We start from the raw sequence: 17,516 nt of genomic DNA, 5'->3' as shown, positions 1-17,516 counted from the left end.
GGTTCTGCTGTTTCCAAATTATTTTGTTGAAGTAATTGAATGTACTTAGATGTAGTTTGAAAAGTACGGATAACATCCTTCAGAAGCTTTTTCTTCCGTATCGCTTTTCTTTTGGGGGGAGGGGAGGGTTCCTTTTTGTAGGAGAGATACTGAGGACGAGCCGCCCCCACACGATGTGTTACAAACCTTGTGGGAAACCAGGTGTGAGCTGCTCAACTGGAAGCATAAAAATGTTCTAAGATGAAAAGCGTTCTCCATTCCCAGACGTTCCTGCCTCAGAAAGTGGCTGTGAGGTCTCGGAGTACAGTGTGGAGATGACGGAACCCGAGGATGTGGCTTCGGAGGTGTACCATGGGCCAGAGCTCGAGTGCACCGTGGGCAACCTGCTCCCCGGAACTGTGTATCGTTTCCGGGTGAGGGCTCTGAATGACGGAGGGGTGAGTACAGGCTTGTGCACCATAACCAGAATACCAAGGTGCTGACACTTCCGTATCCTCCCCCCGAAATTCCTCAGCAGTATCTATCCAGCCTTGGTAGCCATTAAAGAAGGGTATGTGAATCTCATTTCTGAATTGATACATTGTTGTGACTTCATATTGACCCAGCATTAGAAATTTCTGTCAAGTCATTCTGTTAAGAAAGAGTTCAAGGTTAATGAGAAAGAACATCACCCTTTAGCTATTTTGGGTTGTTTTCAAAATAATTTCCTTCTTACCCAGCTATAGAAGCCTTGCCCTTCTATACGCAGCAATATCTCAGGTCAGTTTTTAGAACTGGAGTGGGGTAGAGGCCAGGGAGGCCAGCTTCTTGTTTTTGTTTTGTTTCAAATGAAGACCGGAGAACTCTTCTCAGCCCATCATAGATTAGAAGTCTGTGTCTAGATTACACCTATATTGTATTTATTTTATTTTTAATATTTTATTTATTTTTGAGAGAGAGAGAGAGACAGAGACCCCACGATCAGGGGAGGGTCAGAAAGGGAAACAGAACCCACAAAGCAGGCTCCAGGCTCCAGGCTCCAAGCTGCCAGCACAGAGCCCGATGTGGGGCTTGAGCCTGTAAACCACGAGATCATGACCTGAGCTGAAGTCAAACACTCAACTGACTGAGCCCCTAGATTACACCCCTATTTTAAATCGCAGAGTAATGTGGGTTTGGGGGGTGGGATTCATGATGAGAACAAGGTAACCAGAAACTGCCTTTCTGGTGCAGGCTGCTTCTATACCCCTCCCCACTGCCAGGTATACTCGTGATTTGTACAGATGGGTTCCATGTAAATAAGTAGATATAATTAATTGATAGGATTTTTAAAAATAAGAAAGCACAATTGAGAGCAGCATGAAGTTGGTGATTTTCTCTCATTCTCGGTAGCCCTGTGCAAGCCTGGCAGAGGAACATGTGTGGGTCTCCAGTCTATTTCCTGTTAGCCACACCGTGAAAACACTTGGTCTGAAGTAGCATCTCAAACCTTTAGCAGGAGCTGGATTCCTTCTAATTACCAGCTAGGAAAGAAATTCAGACACAGTACAACTATCTAAATTAAAAAAAAAAAAGAAGACGACAACCAGAGTGGATCTAACCAATAACAATGTTTTGATGAGAAGATAAGAAAGCTGATGCACCTGAGCTTACATAATTAAAAAGCAGTGGCAGGTGATGACCACAGATGCTGCAGAAAATGTTTTACTGGTGTTTTGCTCTCTTCCCTGTCAGCTGTGCAGGGCATCTCTGCCATAACAAGGATAAATATGCCACTCTGATGCTCCGAGTTTTACTTTCTGTCAAAGAAGAAATTTTTTATCATCTAATTTATCTAATTTATCATCTAATTTATCATCTAAAAATATTATCATCAGCCTTAATTTATTCCTGTTACATTGAAAGTTACCCAGGGGCGCCTGGGTGGCTCAGTCAGTTAAGCATCTGATTTTGGCTCAGGTCACAGTCTCGTGGTTCATGAGTTCAAGCCCCATATCAGGCTCTGTGCTGACAGCTCACAGAATTGGACAACCAATCTCGAGTCAATTTTTGTGTGCTAAAAATTAAGCTGCAGTGTACATCTGACTTAGTTATCTTTGACTTCGTTTTCTTTGCTGTCCTGGGAGACATGTTGAAACAGAATGCCATGTTGTGTCAAAAATCAGCATGGTTTTGTTTCTGATGGCACCGTAAAGGGGAAATGTTTGGTAAACCAACTTTCTGATCCTTTTGAATAAAAAGAAATAATACATACATAATAGACACCTACCCCTCAGAGAGTGTATGTAGGAAGAAACCTTATGCACATTCAGTTGAAAGTGAAAACCTTTAGGCAATATGTTTTAACCAGTTGTACTGATGATGGTGTTAGTCTGTCTAGCCCTTGTTTGGTTATAAGCTTGTGTGTGAACACACACGTGTGTGTTCACACTATACATACAGGCATGTGTGTGTTCTTCCCTTTCAGTATGGCCCCTATTCTGATGTCTCAGAAATTACCACTGCTGCAGGGCCTCCTGGACAGTGCAAAGCACCTTGTATTTCTTTTACGACTGATGGATGTGTCCTAGTGAGTTGGGAGGTAAGTCAGGCACGTGTTCTGCATCGATTTCTGTTTCTTGTACTTTATCTGCCCCCAAATGCAAGTCACGAGGAACCTACAAAGCTATAATTCACATGTAGGTGATTTTACACATTAATCTCTCTTGGCGCTTGCTTCTATCGCCTGGAGTTGTGGAAATTTTACCACTGGTTAGAACTGAGAGGAAATCGAGTACCTCTTTCATGCCTTTCTCTTCCATGTATTTGAAATACCCAGGGGCGTGTTGCTCTGTTTCCCTAAGTTTAGTTAGTTGAGCACAAACATCATGGGATTTTCCTTCTCGGTGAAATTAACTACTTAAACCTCTGCTTTCCAGAGTCCAGAAAGCTCTGGTGCCGACATCTCAGAGTACAGGTTGGAATGGGGAGAAGATGAAGAATCCTTAGAACTCATTTATCACGGGACAGATACCGGCTTTGAGATAAGGGACCTGTTGCCCGCTGCACAATATTGCTGTAGACTACAGGTAGGTTGACATGACTCCGATGTTACTCATAGACCCAGGTGTTCCATGAAGGACTCTGGGGCACTGACCCAAAGGCTTGTGATGGAGACTATCAAGACGGATGATATGGAATGAAGAGTCCTTTTAAATGAAAATAAATTGAATTGTTTTGGTCTTATAATTGATTCCTGCTGCTCTGGGAGGTCCTGTAGCAGAAGGACAAAATCCAATTCTGCGCCACTCTCCTTTTTTCCACCCTTGTGTCCTGTCTGTGAACTCACTGAATAAGTGACCAAATCCAGGGCCGAGGGGTCAGTCACAGCTCCTTAGGGAAGGTTCCTTCTCTGAATTCCCCTGAGATGCATGTTTCAGTGGGAAAGACGCTTAAGACTGGCAAAAGACACGAGACGTATATATGCCAGTTGTTAAATGGAGCCAGAAACAAACATTAGAGTGATTTGAACTAGGCTGCATTAGATGACAGGATCCACCTCCCATTTCTCAGTGACCATTATTAACAAGGCTGGTTACAAATAGAGTAACATGAAGAACAGTTGGCTTCTTAGCCTAACCCCTAAAAGTGACAGTAGTCATGAGTTTACTTTTATTGACTTGGGTAAGTGATTATTTTTTCCCCGTTGTAAAGCCTTAATTGTCCTTAGAAAACAGGGTTCTTTGTCCATTTCTTTCCATTTGTTTGGTAACATAGTTTGAGCACCACTTTGTGCCAGAATCAAAGGGTGAACAGGCTGATCAAGAGGAGAGATACCAAGATTAGTCAGATGTGGTTCTTGACCTTGGAGAACTCTGTCTTCACACATGTTTAGATTTAAATAGATAAAAAGGCAGAGATGCCAGATTTAGGTTTCCACCTGATTTAAGTCATGAATCAAATTGCTGATTACAAGTCCAAGAATATATCGGTGTCTCTGACCTCTTTGGAGAAAATATTGCCTTCATAAATTAATTTTCCAGATCAACTGAAGCTTCTCTGTTAAATTCTGAAGGCTGCTTTTTCATAAACATTCTGATTAAACTCTTTTGTTATACACGTTCCTTCCTTCTTGAATGGAGCACCTGGGACATAATTAACTCGTCAGTGACTCAGGGTCACGGCACATTATCTGATCTTTATAATAGCAGTGCTGAGTCATTGGGAAAAGGTTATAAAATATGTGCTACACTCCTGTTTTTGGAACAAGGCAGGATATAAATAAAGAACTGTCTGCCACCACCGGAAAAAAAAATTCACTATGCTTTTTGAGTTTTGGGTCTCTCTTTAAAATGTTCTTTTTTCCCCTTCAGGGTATATGCTGTCACTTAGCACTGACTCCCCCAAATGGCATTTTAAAACATACATTGAGTAGAGTAGGAATAGAGCCTGCATAAGAATCTTGCCTCCCTGGTTTGAAAGTGAGGAGTAGAAAATATTTTCAGATGTCCATACTTGTTTGTCATAAAATGAATCAGACCCTGTGAAGGGGGTATTTCTTTTCAGACCACCATCACTATGCAAAAGAAGTACCGTCTTGTCAGGAAAGGGATCTCCTCAACCTAAATTGACTTACTTGACACCTGTAGACCAAATATGAATTATTTTCATAAATTAATTGTACTTAACACACTGCAAAGTCAGACAAATAGTTTTTTGAATATTTGGCATCTTAAAATTAAATCATTTTAATACTTACATTGTGTTTTATAAAAATTGGGTAAAACATTTCTTGTTTTGCTCAAGAATTTTTGCACTTTGATATGCTTCCTTAAGGGTATTTTAATTAACAAGTACCAAAATAGTACTGTTCACATGAGACATACTATATATTAGAGGCATGCTTTTATTTATTTTATTAAAAGATTCTTCTGAGGGGCTCCTGGGTGGCTTCTTCAGTTCAGTGTCCCAACTCTTGATTTCAGCTCAGGTCATGATCTCAGGGTTTACAAGATCAAGCCTGGGGAGCTCGCTCTCTCTCTCTCTCTCTCTCTCTCTCTCTCCCCCTCTATCCCTCTCCCCCTCTCTCCCTCTCTCCCTCTCTCCCTCTCTCCCCCTCTCCCCCTCTCCCCCTCTCTCCCTCTCTCCCTCTCTCCCTCTCTCCCTCTCTCCCTCTCTCCCTCTCTCCCTCTCTCCCTCTCTCCCTCTCTCCCTCTCTCCTGCTCCCAAATAAATAAATAGAGACAGAGAGAGAGATCTTCCAAATTATTTGTATTTTTTTTTTTTTTGAAAACTGGTCATAATAAGTAGCATAAATCAAGAAAACATTTCTTATGAAATGAAGGTAGTAAAAGAATATGGGATCCAGAGTGGGATCCTGGAATAGAAAAAGAACATTGCTGGAGAAACTAGTAAGGTTTGAATCAGATCTGTATGTAGTTAATAGTATTATATCAATATTAATTTTGTGGTTTTGATCTCTAGTTGTATAAGGTGTTAACATTAAGGAATGAAAGGTGAGAGATGTACACATGTTTCTTTGTACTATTTTTACAACGTTTCTGTAAATCTAAAATTAGTTCAAAATTTAAGGAAAGTTGTTTGTTTTGTTTTTTTAACAGAAAAGAAAATGCTCTTTTGTTCTGGCCTTCCCCAGAAGGGATGCACTGGCTAACAGCCAGGATTTTTCATGTTGACCAATTTAATCTTTACAATGATCCTATGAATTAGGTGTTGCTGTCTCCATTTTACATCTCAGGAAACAGGCTCAGAAGATCCTAATTTGCCTAAGATCACACAACGTACATACATATGTGTATGCCTACTAACTGCACAGTTAGTAAATAATGGAATCAAGACTTGAACTAAGCTGCAACTCTAAAAACCGTGTGTTTTCCTTCTGGTACATGGTTGATATGAACATGGAGCTTCATGATGTCTTATTTTTCCGCCCCTGTGATAAATTTGTCTTAAAGAATGAAATCTCTATATATATTCTTAAAGTAAATCATGACATTAAAATTTTACCAAGAAAGAGAGTTGGAGTATTGTCATGAAATAGAAGTAGATATGAGAAAATATTACAGTAGAGTTTCACAAGTGGTTTGTTAGCAAATGTATGCTCTGAACTTCTTTGAGATTAACAGTAGTACCTAAGTGTTGTCACTTTTGTTTTGAACCTTTAAGAGCTCAGACTACTTTTGTTTAGTTCTCTAATTTGTCTTTCTAAACTCTCCTATGAATTAAATGAGAACTAGAGTTTAGAGTGCATTTGCTTTTGTAAGGAGGCTGCTAAATGTTTTTAAAGGGAAAAAAATACAAGTTTAACAACATTTATTGAGCACATACTGTGTATCAGACACTGTTCTAGCTGTTGGGGGATGCAACAGTGAGCCAAACAGACAACTTTACCTTTATGCAACTTACATTCTCGTGGTGGTGATAAACGTGGTGATGAAAAATAAAGAAGGGAAATAGGAAATGAGGATCACAGGGGGTGAGGGTGGGGTAGGGTGACCGCAGATTTAAACATGGTGTCCAGAGAGGGCTCACTGTAAGGCAGCACTTGAGAGAAGACGTGAAGATGCTTGAGCAAGCTGTGCAGATGTCTAGGGAAGAAGGTTCCAGGACAGGAGGGGCAGCAATTTGCGAAGGCCCTGAGGTGGGGGCAGACTTGGTGTCCCCGTGGAACAGCAAGGAAGCCAGTGTGGCTGGAGCAGAGTAAGTGAGGGGGAGACTAGGAGGTGATAGAGTCAGAGTGGCCATGGATAGGAGTTACTCGTGCACATGGAAAAGACTAGAAGAAGACTTGCCATTTAGTGTCTACCCCACAGTAACTGTGAGGATGCCACAGGACCATATATAGCCTGAAGTGGGCCAGGCAAATACAAAGTGTTGTTTTAAAGTTATGTTTTATAAAAGGTGACGATGGTGATATTATCTTCTGCTTTATTAACAGAGAAGGTGTCATTGGCGGTTTTTTGGAAAGTGGTCATTGAAGCGAACGTTTTCTGAGATTTCTTTCTACCTGTGTTTCTGGAAGTAAATTGTGTATTACGTCAGATTTCTGTAACAGCGCCTAACACGGAGGCTTCAGAATTTACGGTGGGGTAATGTGGACTTTGTCTTGCTGTTGTCTTTTTAGGCTGTCAATCAAGCTGGAGCAGGACCGTATAGTGAGCTTGTCCTTTGCCAGACACCAGCATCTGCCCCTGACCCTGTCTCCACTCTCTGTGTTCTGGAGGAGGAGACCCTCAATGCCTACCCTGATTCACCTTTTGTGTGCCTTGTACTGAACTGGGAAGAGCCGTGCAATAATGGATCTGAAATCCTCGCTTACAATATTGACCTTGGAGACACTAGCATCACCGTGGGCAATACCACCACCCATGTTATAAAAGACCTCCTTCCAGAAACCACCTATCGGTGAGTGCAGGGAAGCAGAAATGGAGCTGCACGAACACATCAGCACTTGGAGCTATAGACCTTTCAGGTTCTAAAGGCCAAATGACTGAATTCTAATCGTTCTTAATTAATATATTTAAGAGTACTAAATGCAGATATAGCTTTTTTTTTTTTTTTTTTTTTTTTTTTTTAACATTTATTCAATTTTGAGAGACAGGGTGTGAGCAGGGGAAGGGCAGAGAGAGAGAGAGAGACATAGAATCCGAAGCAGGCTCCAGGCTCTGAGCTGTCAGCACAGAGCCCAGACGCCAGGCTCGGGCTCGAACCCACAAACTGTGAGATGATGACCTGAGCTGAAGTCAGACACTTAACCGACTAAGCCACCCAGGCGCCCGGTAAATGAAAAATACAGCTTTAAAGCGTGTATTGCTTTGTACTTTGTGAGTTTGTTACAAATTTATACAATTCGTAACCCTCAAGGGAGAATTTCACCTACTGCTTTAAATTAGTTCCTCCCTCTTGGTCTCTTAGCAACCACTTTTCCTTATACTTTTACTGTGACTCATGTCACTCTGTGGGCGCCCTCTGTCCTCTCTGTGGACTTGCCCACCTCTGAAGCTGGGTTCCACCATTTTTTCATTCCCCAAAGCAGACACAATGTTACAAAGCATTTGTGATGTAGCCTTTTACTCAGCCTTTCACAAGGGGCCAGAGGAAAAAGTTACATTACACATTACTGAGCAAAGCTCGGTTGGCATCTGCATTCTTTCTTTCCCCTGGAGTCCTCTCCCAGCCAGGCACCTCACCTTCCATCTTTTTCTCCAACACGGCCTCTTAAAATTTCAAATTATTTAGCTCCGTCTCCAAGTTGCCTCAACTCCCTCAAGATGAAAAGTGCACGACTAGCGTAAGAGGAGCACAGGAACCGTCTGTGGTTACTAAGGTGTGCCCTCTAACCCTTGGTCAGATTACAGACAGTCCTGATTTACAGTGGTGTGAAAGCGATACACAAATCAGTAGGAACTGAGTTTTGATCATCTCCTGGGCTAGGGCTTACATGATGTGAAGCTGTCACTCCTGATGCTGGGCAGTGGCAGTGAGCCACGGTGCCCGGTCAGCCACGTGGTCAGTAGGGTCAACAACCGATGTGCTCACGGCCACTCTGTGCCCGTACAGCCATTCAGGTTTTCACCTTCAGTACGGTATTCAGTATATTTTAGGAAAGAGTCAGTACCTTATAAAATAGGCTTTGTGTTAGAGGATTTTGCCCAACTGTAGGCTAATGTTAAGTGTTTAAATTGGCTAAGCTAAGCTACAGTGTTCAATAGGTTAGGTGTATTAAATGCATTTTTGAATTGTAATATTTCCATCTTACAATGGGTTTGTTGAGATGTAACCCCATTGTAAGCCGAGGAATGTTTGTAAATGTTTCTTGAGGAGGGAAATGTAGAGTATAGATTCAGATTCAGGTCATCAGCTATATCTTTAGGAGGGTTACTTACCATCTCTGTGTTTCAGTTTCTTTTTTCCATAAAATGAGGACAAGATTCTTTCCTTCATAAGCATATTGTAAGGCGTTAATACACAAATATTAAATGCTTAGAAGCCAACAGCACATATTAGGTGCGCAGTAAGTGTGCATTGCAATTTCAGTCATCATCAATCCTGCCATCCAGCAAAAGTGGTTCTTCTTGGGGTAGGATGGAGGGAGTGAAGGACGGGCTAACAAACTTGCTGCTAGAAAAGGATGTATCATCTCATTTATTTTTTTTTCTACTGTGGTTTCTCGTTCTGTGGTCTGACAGACTACCTTTTTTATATTCCCAGAAGCTGAAGAAAGAAATCAGCTAATGCACTCGAGGATACAAAAGCCCCATCTTGCCAGATCATATCACCTTTATTCTTTTTCTTTCTTACCAAATCTGTTTTGTCTAATTTATACAACTAGATTTATTTTACTTTTCAAAACAATGACAAGGGGGCATTGTTCACTTTTTTAGTCTTTCATTATTTTAAAAAATCTCTTTGGGGCACAGCATTATATACACCGTGGGTCTATAAAACAGTGATAGACTGGCCTTGCCCTCAGAGCACTCACAGAATTGAGGGGTACTTAAATAGCAACAGTAGCATACGTAGTAGGCTATTGTGACATCACAGGCTGAAAACAACACAGTGTACAGAATCCTGTTGGTGTTTCAGAGAGGAAGACCCAGGGTCCCGGATGATCAGGATGGTTCGAAGTGGGACTTGAGACAGAAACTAGATAAAGGGGGATATGACTTATAAAGAGAAGAGTCAGGCCGAGGGCATTCTTTCATTTTTAGCCTTTTAGCCATTCTCAAAAAACCAGTCTTCACTCTTGTTTGCCAACCGAATGCTAAGTGCCTGTTGTGTCTAGAGCACTCTAACCAGGTGGGGAGGAAATCCAGAGATGACTAAACTCAGACCTTGACTTCAGGGAATTTCCCCAATGATGATACTCTAAGGAAGCCTTGCTGTGAGCTGGATCTTGGGGTAAAATGACTAAGTGAATGTCATTCCCCAGCTGTTCCGAATACTGCCTGACCTTAATCCCTCAGGGCCAAAAGAAAAACAAGGAAGAAGCCACACTAGTTCAGGGACTCACTGAATGGTTTTGTGTCCATTCTGATCCATACCCACATCTATCCCAGAGTGGAATCAAGTCCTCAGGTCAGTCCTGAATGTTTTAGATCAGAAATCATGAAAGCCTTTTAGGGCAAAATGTTAGCCTGTGAATTTTGTTCCAGACGTTGTGCTAACTGTAAACTTTAAGATTTGTGGAAGGATGATAAGGGAGGAATGCTGGCTCTTACTACTCAACATATAGTCAGATGACTTCTAGAAAGAAACCTAGAACTCACAGACTTAGTGAAGGAACAGATACAGGGAATCTTTGATTAATGATCAAATGTCATTTACACTGGAAATTATCAAACTTCCACATGTTTAAAAGTATCTCATAGGATAGTTCTATTTTATTATTTTTTTTAAGTTTGTTTATTTATTTTGAGAGTGGGGAGAGAGAGAGAGAGAGAGAGAGAGAGAGAGAGAGAGCGAGAGCGCCCGACATGGGACTCGATCTCACCAACCACGAGACCATGGCCTGAGCCAAGATCAAGAGTCGGGCGCTTGACCGAGCCACCCACGCGCCCCTGAATAATTCTATTTTAGAGAACACAAAATGGTTTAGTAATGTAAGGACTATGGAAGAATGAGTTTAGATTGGGGGTGCCCAGCTGGGTTAGTCGGTGGGGCAGGCAACTCTTGATCTTGGGGTTGTGAGTTTGAGCCCAGTGTTGGGTGGAGAGATTACTTAAAAATGAAATCTTAGGGGGAAAAAAAAAGATTTGGATAGTAAAACTTCAGGACTATTTAAAAAGTACTTAATGGATATAGCATGAACAGTTCAGTATTAACATGTAAGGCTAGTATATTGAGCTGAATGTGGAAGGTCCCTTTTTAACCTTATAGGGAAGTTTCGAAGATACCATTTTAGACAGATTGCATGAGAGGGGCATGACTTAGGAAAGGTGAATCTTTGGATGTAGTTGTACTCACCCTACCTGCTCCACCAAAGAGTTAGCCTGTCCTTGCTGGCTGAGCAATAAATAAATGGGTTGTTTCCGAGTTAAGATATTAAGGTCATTATTCCCATTTAAGATCTTTTTTTATGCAACTTTATGCTAGTTTCTATAGTACATAATTGGGTACCTTATTGTAGAAGTCTGACCAACCCACAGTCTTGTTCTTTATATGTTTCAAAAACACAATCACAATAATTATGATGAAGTACAAAATGAGTATTTCAAGTGACTAAGGGTATAATTTCAGTCCAGTCAAGTTTTACCTCACCTTTTTCTGTTCCATAAATTGGTTAAAATATAAATGAACAGATCATGATGTTCTAGACAAAAGCGTGGAATGAAACATTTTAAGCAGGCCATGGGGCTGGGAGATAGGACTTGTTTCTTTTGTTTGTTTGGGTTTTTTGTTTTGTTTTGTTTTTTCAAACCGTCAGCAGTTACACTCTGTTCTCACACTGAGTTTGTCTTTCTCTGTTTTGCCAGACAGAAAAGTGCACCTCTGTAAGCAAACCTACTGACGCAGAGAAGGGTTTGGGTGCTTACAAAAGCACCCATTGGCTGACTGACACCCCCTATGGGGTTTGGTTGGAACTGCAATGCTGTTTTTAAAGGCATTACTTTTAAGCTTAGAACTGAGTTTGGTATGGAGTTTGTGTTTTGGTTTGAGGAAAAGAAAATGTTATTGAAAACAGAGACATAGCTTTCTTTTGACACATGGTGTCATAGTCTCTGCGAGCAGAGAGAGAAAAGATGGCCTGGTGAGTAAATCTTGATAAAATAAAATACCATCAGGCACTTTTCTAGACCTACTGAATCAGAAACTCTACGGGTAAGGCCTGGCACTCGCTTTAATTACCCCTCAGGAGATTTTGATGCATGTTAAAGTTTAAGAACCTCTTCCCTAGATGGGGCACCTGGGTGATTCAGTCGGTTAAGCGTCCGACTTCGGCTCAGGTCATGATCTCGCGGTTTGTGAGTTCAAGCCCTGTGTCAGGCTCTGTGCTGACAGCTCAGAGCCTGGAGCCTGCTTCGGATTCCGTGTCTCCCTCTCTCTCTCTGTCCCTTCCCCACTTGTGCTGTGTCTCTCTCTGTCTCTCAAAAATGAATAAATGTAAAAAAAAAAATTATTTTTAAAAGAAGAACCTCTTCCCTAGAGCAGAATGGAATGTTGATGTATATAAGAATCACCTGGACAGCTTTTGCAAAATACAGAAGTCTGAGCCCCGTTCCTGTAGACTTCAGTTTAGTAGGGCTGAGGAGGTCTAGACATCATTTTCGTATAGTGTCTTTCTTCTGCTTAACCATCCTCACTTCATTCAGATCTGTCTTTATTATTGGGTTTCCTGTAACCTCCTCCATCCTCTTGATTGGGTGAGTTCTGCCTCTTGACGGACTCTTTAATAAGAGCAGTGCCCAGACCTCTGAATGGTCTGGATGACTGGCTCAGAGCAGAGCAAGACTGTCACCTTACATGTTCTCCATATTGAGCGGTTAGTAAGGTTGCCTAAGATTACTTTTTTTGGCAACCTCATTATCGTCTGACTCATACTAAGCTACCAAACAACTAAAACTTAAGGTAGATTTGTTTGTTACACTCATTTATGCTCCTTTCGCTAGGTAGAACAGTGACGAAAAATAACATCTATTGAGTCCTCACTGTAGGTCAAGCACTACATTAGCCTGTCAAAAAGTGAATCATAAATCATTCTAACAAGATGAGGTGGACTTTATTAGGAGCAAATTCTAAGTAGTTCAGAAGTAGCAGACTGGAATCAAACAGCTGGACTTCAGTCGTCGGTCCCTTGCATAGGTCTCTGTGACCTCTGGCAAGTTATTTAAGCTCTATGTGCCTCCGTTTTCTGATCTGTAAAATGGGGATAATAACTTGAGCTACCTGTCTGTCTTAGAGAAGATTCCAGGCACTCATATAGGACCTGACACACAATAAGTCAGCACTCAATAACTTGTGTGTTGCTAATGTTTGGTAGGGAAAAAAAGAGCTGGAAGGTGGGTTGTGACCAGAATAGAGGTAGAGGTGTCTGTGGGGATCTGGCATCATTTCTTAAGCAGTGGGAGACATGTAAGGTTTTCTTGCCTGTCAAAGGCGGATCGAAGTGCTTAGAGACAGAATGGCAGCAGACATACCCCAGGAGCTGTCAGGAGAAGTAGCTTAGTGGAAGGGACAGATCTGAGCCAGCTCAGGCCACCCTTCCAGGAAGCCCTCTTCTGAATCACTCTGCTCTCAACGCATCAAACCCTCAAAGGGAGTTCCTTTATTTCAGCTACTATTTTGTATTCTTTTCACAACTCATCTGATGATTATTCCCTTCTTTTGCGTTTCTGTCTTCTTAGAGAATTAGATGTAGATTGTAGGGGAGGGGTGGGGGATAAAAAGTCTATCTTTGGCTCCCAGGCCTCTCCTGCCCCGACTCTTCCTTGCTCCCCTCATCGCCCCCACCCTCACACTCGAGACATCCCGACTACTGGGATGGCTAATTATGACTGAGAAGTCACCTTCCCCAGCTGAGGAAGGTTTGTTTTGAAAGTCATTTTTCTTACAATGTATGAAGTGCCAGAAACTTGAGTGTGTGTGTGTATATGTATATATAAAGGGCATTGTGGAGGGCTATGAGCTTCTGAGGCAGGAATGTATTTAGCATCTAGAACTAGTAGATATTTTTAGTGGATTTTCAATCAAAAGCTGTAAGGAATTTGCTTCTGAATTGAATTTATTTGATCAGTATTATCAGTATACTGTTGGGTATCATAGACTCCTGGGCACTTGAGATTTTTCATATCAGCCTGGCCAAGATAAAGTTTATCAAGACTTACATTGTCACCTCCCTAGATTGGAAGGCGAAGTTCCATTGCCCTTATACTTAATTTGCAGAGCTTACAGTTTCAGAAACTGATAAATTTCAAGATTAACAGGTTACTTCAGCTAGAGAGAAAACTGCTCAAGTTTGGGTTTGGGGTAGACTGTAATTAATCTAATAAAACTTGAAAATCTGTTTCTTCTGAGGTGAATTCTTTGGAATTGTTCAAGTCAGTGGTGGTTCTGCTCATTAGTCCTTAGTGAGCTCTCACTGGAATTAGAAAAGTATTTTCACACACAGTATTTTTCACCCCAAAACAAAACAAACAGCAACTACCTTAGTCCTTGTTTAGTTTTCTCAGTCTCCTGGGCTCAGAGTATGTAATATTTTTACTAGAGTGCGAGAAGATATGGCCTCATTATTTTCTTAAGTTTTTGTTTGTTTAAGTAATCTCTACACCCAGTATGGGGCTTGAACGCGTAGCCATGAGGTCTAGAGTTGCATGCTCTACCAACTGGGCCAGTCAGGCGCCCCATGGCCTCACTTTATTTAATCAGTTCTCGGTTGTATTTCAATTTTTAGTGTTATTTTATCGTTAGAACTAAATAGTGTTAGTTCAGTGCATCGGCTACACGGAAAACTGTAGATAAGTTGATGTATTTTAAAATGTAAGTAGTTGACGGGGCGCCTGGGTGGCTCAGTTGTTTAAGTGTCCAACTTCAGCTAAGGTCATGATCTCACAGTTGGTGGGTTCGAGCCCTGCTTCGGGCTCTGTGCTGACAGCTCAGAGCCTGGAGCCTGCTTCGGATTCTGTGTCTCCCTTTCTCTCTGCCCCTCCCCTGCTCATGCTCTGTCTCTGTCTCTCAATAATAAATAAAAGTTAAAAAAAAAAAAAAAGTTAAAAAAAAATGTAAGTAGTTGACTTTGAGGCCAAAAGTTGATGCAATAATGTGAAAACAAATTTATTGACTATCCTAGATGCTCACTTTATTGGTGAACGGCAGTTGTTGAACTGAAAGTGTGATTTGAATTAAAATTCCCTTTTGTTTGGACACCGTGTTTGGTTCAACTAGGAGAGTATAGCATGCCAGAATGCACAAAAGACTTTGAGCCTAAAAAGATGAGGTTCGCACTTTGATCTAACCTGTATCTGCTGTGTAGACTAGTGCCCATGGCTGAACCTAGTCAGGCCTCGTTTCCTTCACTTATACAATAGAGTAATTCCTACCTCATGGAGTCAGGCTAGAAATTAGGGGTACTATTGTGCATATCACATCCAGGCTTCAACACCTAGAACGGCTGTGCCATTCAAGTTGAGTCATTTAACCTCTCTGCGTTTAACTGCAGTATTCTCATCTCTAAAAGCAAGAGGAAACACTGCTCCTGCTCCAGAGCACAGTCCTCTGAACAGAGCCAGTTCTAGGTGTTGCTCGTGCTGGATATTAACACTTCCGTCTGTCTCTGAGCTCTGTGTCTCCCCCTCGCCTCCTGAGGATGCTTTACAAAGAAGCCAGACCTTCTAGGTGTTACTGGTTCCTTGGCCGTAATTTGGAGGGAGGAAAAACAGAGATGGTGTCAGCAAATTACTCGAGTTCTAACGAGGCCACACGTTTGAGTGCCCAGCGCAGTGCACCCCTCACGGATGCTCATAGTTTCTTCACTGTGAGAAGGGAAGGACAGTCTCAAAAGAAGTCAGAAGAATGGTAAGTGCATAAATTAGCACTCTGAAGTTCACCAAAGTGCTTTGAGCCACCTTGAATCCTTTTCTGGCCGAATGGTGAAATATAAAATATTTAAAAATAGAGAATGCTTCTTATATACCTTATCTTAACTACATAACCAACTTTGTAAATGCAGCGAAGGTATTACTATACCCATTCGATAAATAAGGAAACCCTTACTCAAAGGTATTATGTAATTTCCCCAAGGTCACACCAAAGTGATGAGCAGGATTCCCAAGGAGGCTTCACTGCTAAAAAGTATTTTGGTGGTGGTGGTGTTATGTGTGTATTTAAGGCTAAGATTATGTGCCTACCAAATATGTATCAGTAGTAAAAGTTCAGAGGACCATAGAACTTCAAATGTAAGGAATACGATACCTATTAAAGTGTTATAGAGGCTTTGAGATAATAAGTGAATTTACAAAAGGAATCAAAGAGTAAATCTACATTTATTTTGTATCTTGATTCAGCCAGAAAAGGATTCAAGGTGGCCAAGAGCACTTTGGTGAACTGCAGAGTGCTAATTTATGCACTTAATGATTCTTCTGACTTCTTTTGAGACTGCCCTTCCTTTCTCACAGTGAAGAAACTATGAGCGTCCGTGAGGGGTGCACTGCGCTGGGGCACTCAAACTTGTGGCCTTGTTAGAACTCGAGTAATTTGCTGACACCATCTGTGTTTTTCCTCCCTCCAAATTATGGCCAGGGAACCAGTAACACCTAGAAGGATTGGCTTATTTGTAAATTCATTTGTAAACTGATTTTTCGTTCTTCTAAATGATTCAGGATATTTTTTCTTGAGCAGAATAACGATCTTAGGCAACCGATTACCTCCCTTCCTATTGTTTATTAGAGTTCTGAAGGGCTGTTTGGGCTGCACAGAACAAAGCAGTAGGTTCACCTGGAACAGAAGGTGAGCTTGGCTCTGGAGGATATTGAGCAAACAGACAGAAGAAAGGATCTTGAACTCTGGACTCTAGGAATACCTGTACTATAATAAAGGGAAGGAATGACAGTCTGGACAGTAGAAAGACATTAATATAAACGCTGTTGGTCAGGAAATTTGTTACACTTTTGAAGAAAGACTGCAACTTAATGTCTGGCTTAATTCCCTTTTCCTAAGAAGGGAAAAGTGGTAGTAATTCCAACCATCATGATGACCTCTTTTTAAAAGACTTTGCCTCTCCAGTTGCAGAAAAATTTCTTATTTTCCAGTCATAGAAAAAAACCCTCTTGTATTAAAACCATAAAACTACAAGATCCATATTGTAGGTGAATTGTAGGTGAGAAAGAGTTTATTTTAATCTTTTAAACTTTTATCTTTAAGTTATATTGAGAGACTTACTTTGCACTATCTACAAGAGACCTGAGACAGCCCCTTGTATATTAGAATCTGGGAAAAGTCCAGTTCTTTCTAATGGAATTTTTACTGTACTTTATCAGAGATAAGTATTTGGTACATTCCAAACTATGAGGCAAATATTTATCTAGTTTGGGGTGATTGTGGATAGAGCTGCTGTGAATATTTGTGTGTCAGTTTTGTATGAACATACATTTTAATTTCTCCAAAGAACAGGAAGTGGGATTGCTGGGTCGCACAAGTGTGTGAAGCTTAATAAAAAATTTGATAGGAAAACCGTTTTCCAATGTGGCTGTACCATTATGCACTCCCACTAGCAATATATGAGAGTTGTAGTGCCTCTTTATCCTTGGCAACATGGTATGGTTCTTTCCTTATTTCTAGGTAACAAGTACTTTTTATTTTCTTCTATTTTCTCCTTAAAAGTTTTGTATTTTACGTTTTATGTTTAGATCTATGGGCCATTCTGAATTAAGTTTAGAATTTAGTTAAGTTTAGAAGGTTTAGATTGAGTTTTGTCTTCCTACTGATAACCAGCTGTTCCAACACCATTTGTTAAAAAGACTATTCTTTCTCCGTTGAATTACTTTTGCACTTTTGTCAGAGATCAATCATTCATATTTGTGTAGATCTATTTCTGGAGTCTGTAT

General features: G+C 41.0%; 1 protein-coding gene across 10 annotated transcripts in view; it reads left to right on the top strand.

Annotated features, from left to right (window-relative positions):
• The window catches only part of FNDC3B (fibronectin type III domain containing 3B), a 434,559-nt gene that overhangs the window by 355,321 nt on the left and 61,722 nt on the right, over window positions 1–17,516 (top strand). For all 10 annotated transcript variants that reach the window (XR_006222068.1, XM_042998607.1, XM_042998606.1 and 7 more), the window contains 4 exons: window positions 265–437; window positions 2,447–2,560; window positions 2,898–3,047; window positions 7,103–7,383. Coding sequence is in view for 9 of the 10 variants with exons in the window: in XM_042998607.1 (XP_042854541.1) it covers window positions 265–437; window positions 2,447–2,560; window positions 2,898–3,047; window positions 7,103–7,383 (718 nt within the window). In the remaining variant the exon portion in view is untranslated. The remainder of the gene's footprint in view (window positions 1–264; window positions 438–2,446; window positions 2,561–2,897; window positions 3,048–7,102; window positions 7,384–17,516) is intronic.

The sequence above is a fragment of the Panthera tigris genome, chromosome C2 (assembly GCF_018350195.1).
Source record: "Panthera tigris isolate Pti1 chromosome C2, P.tigris_Pti1_mat1.1, whole genome shotgun sequence".
NCBI lineage: Eukaryota > Metazoa > Chordata > Mammalia > Carnivora > Felidae > Panthera > Panthera tigris.
This window is presented reverse-complemented; position numbering and strand designations above follow the sequence as displayed.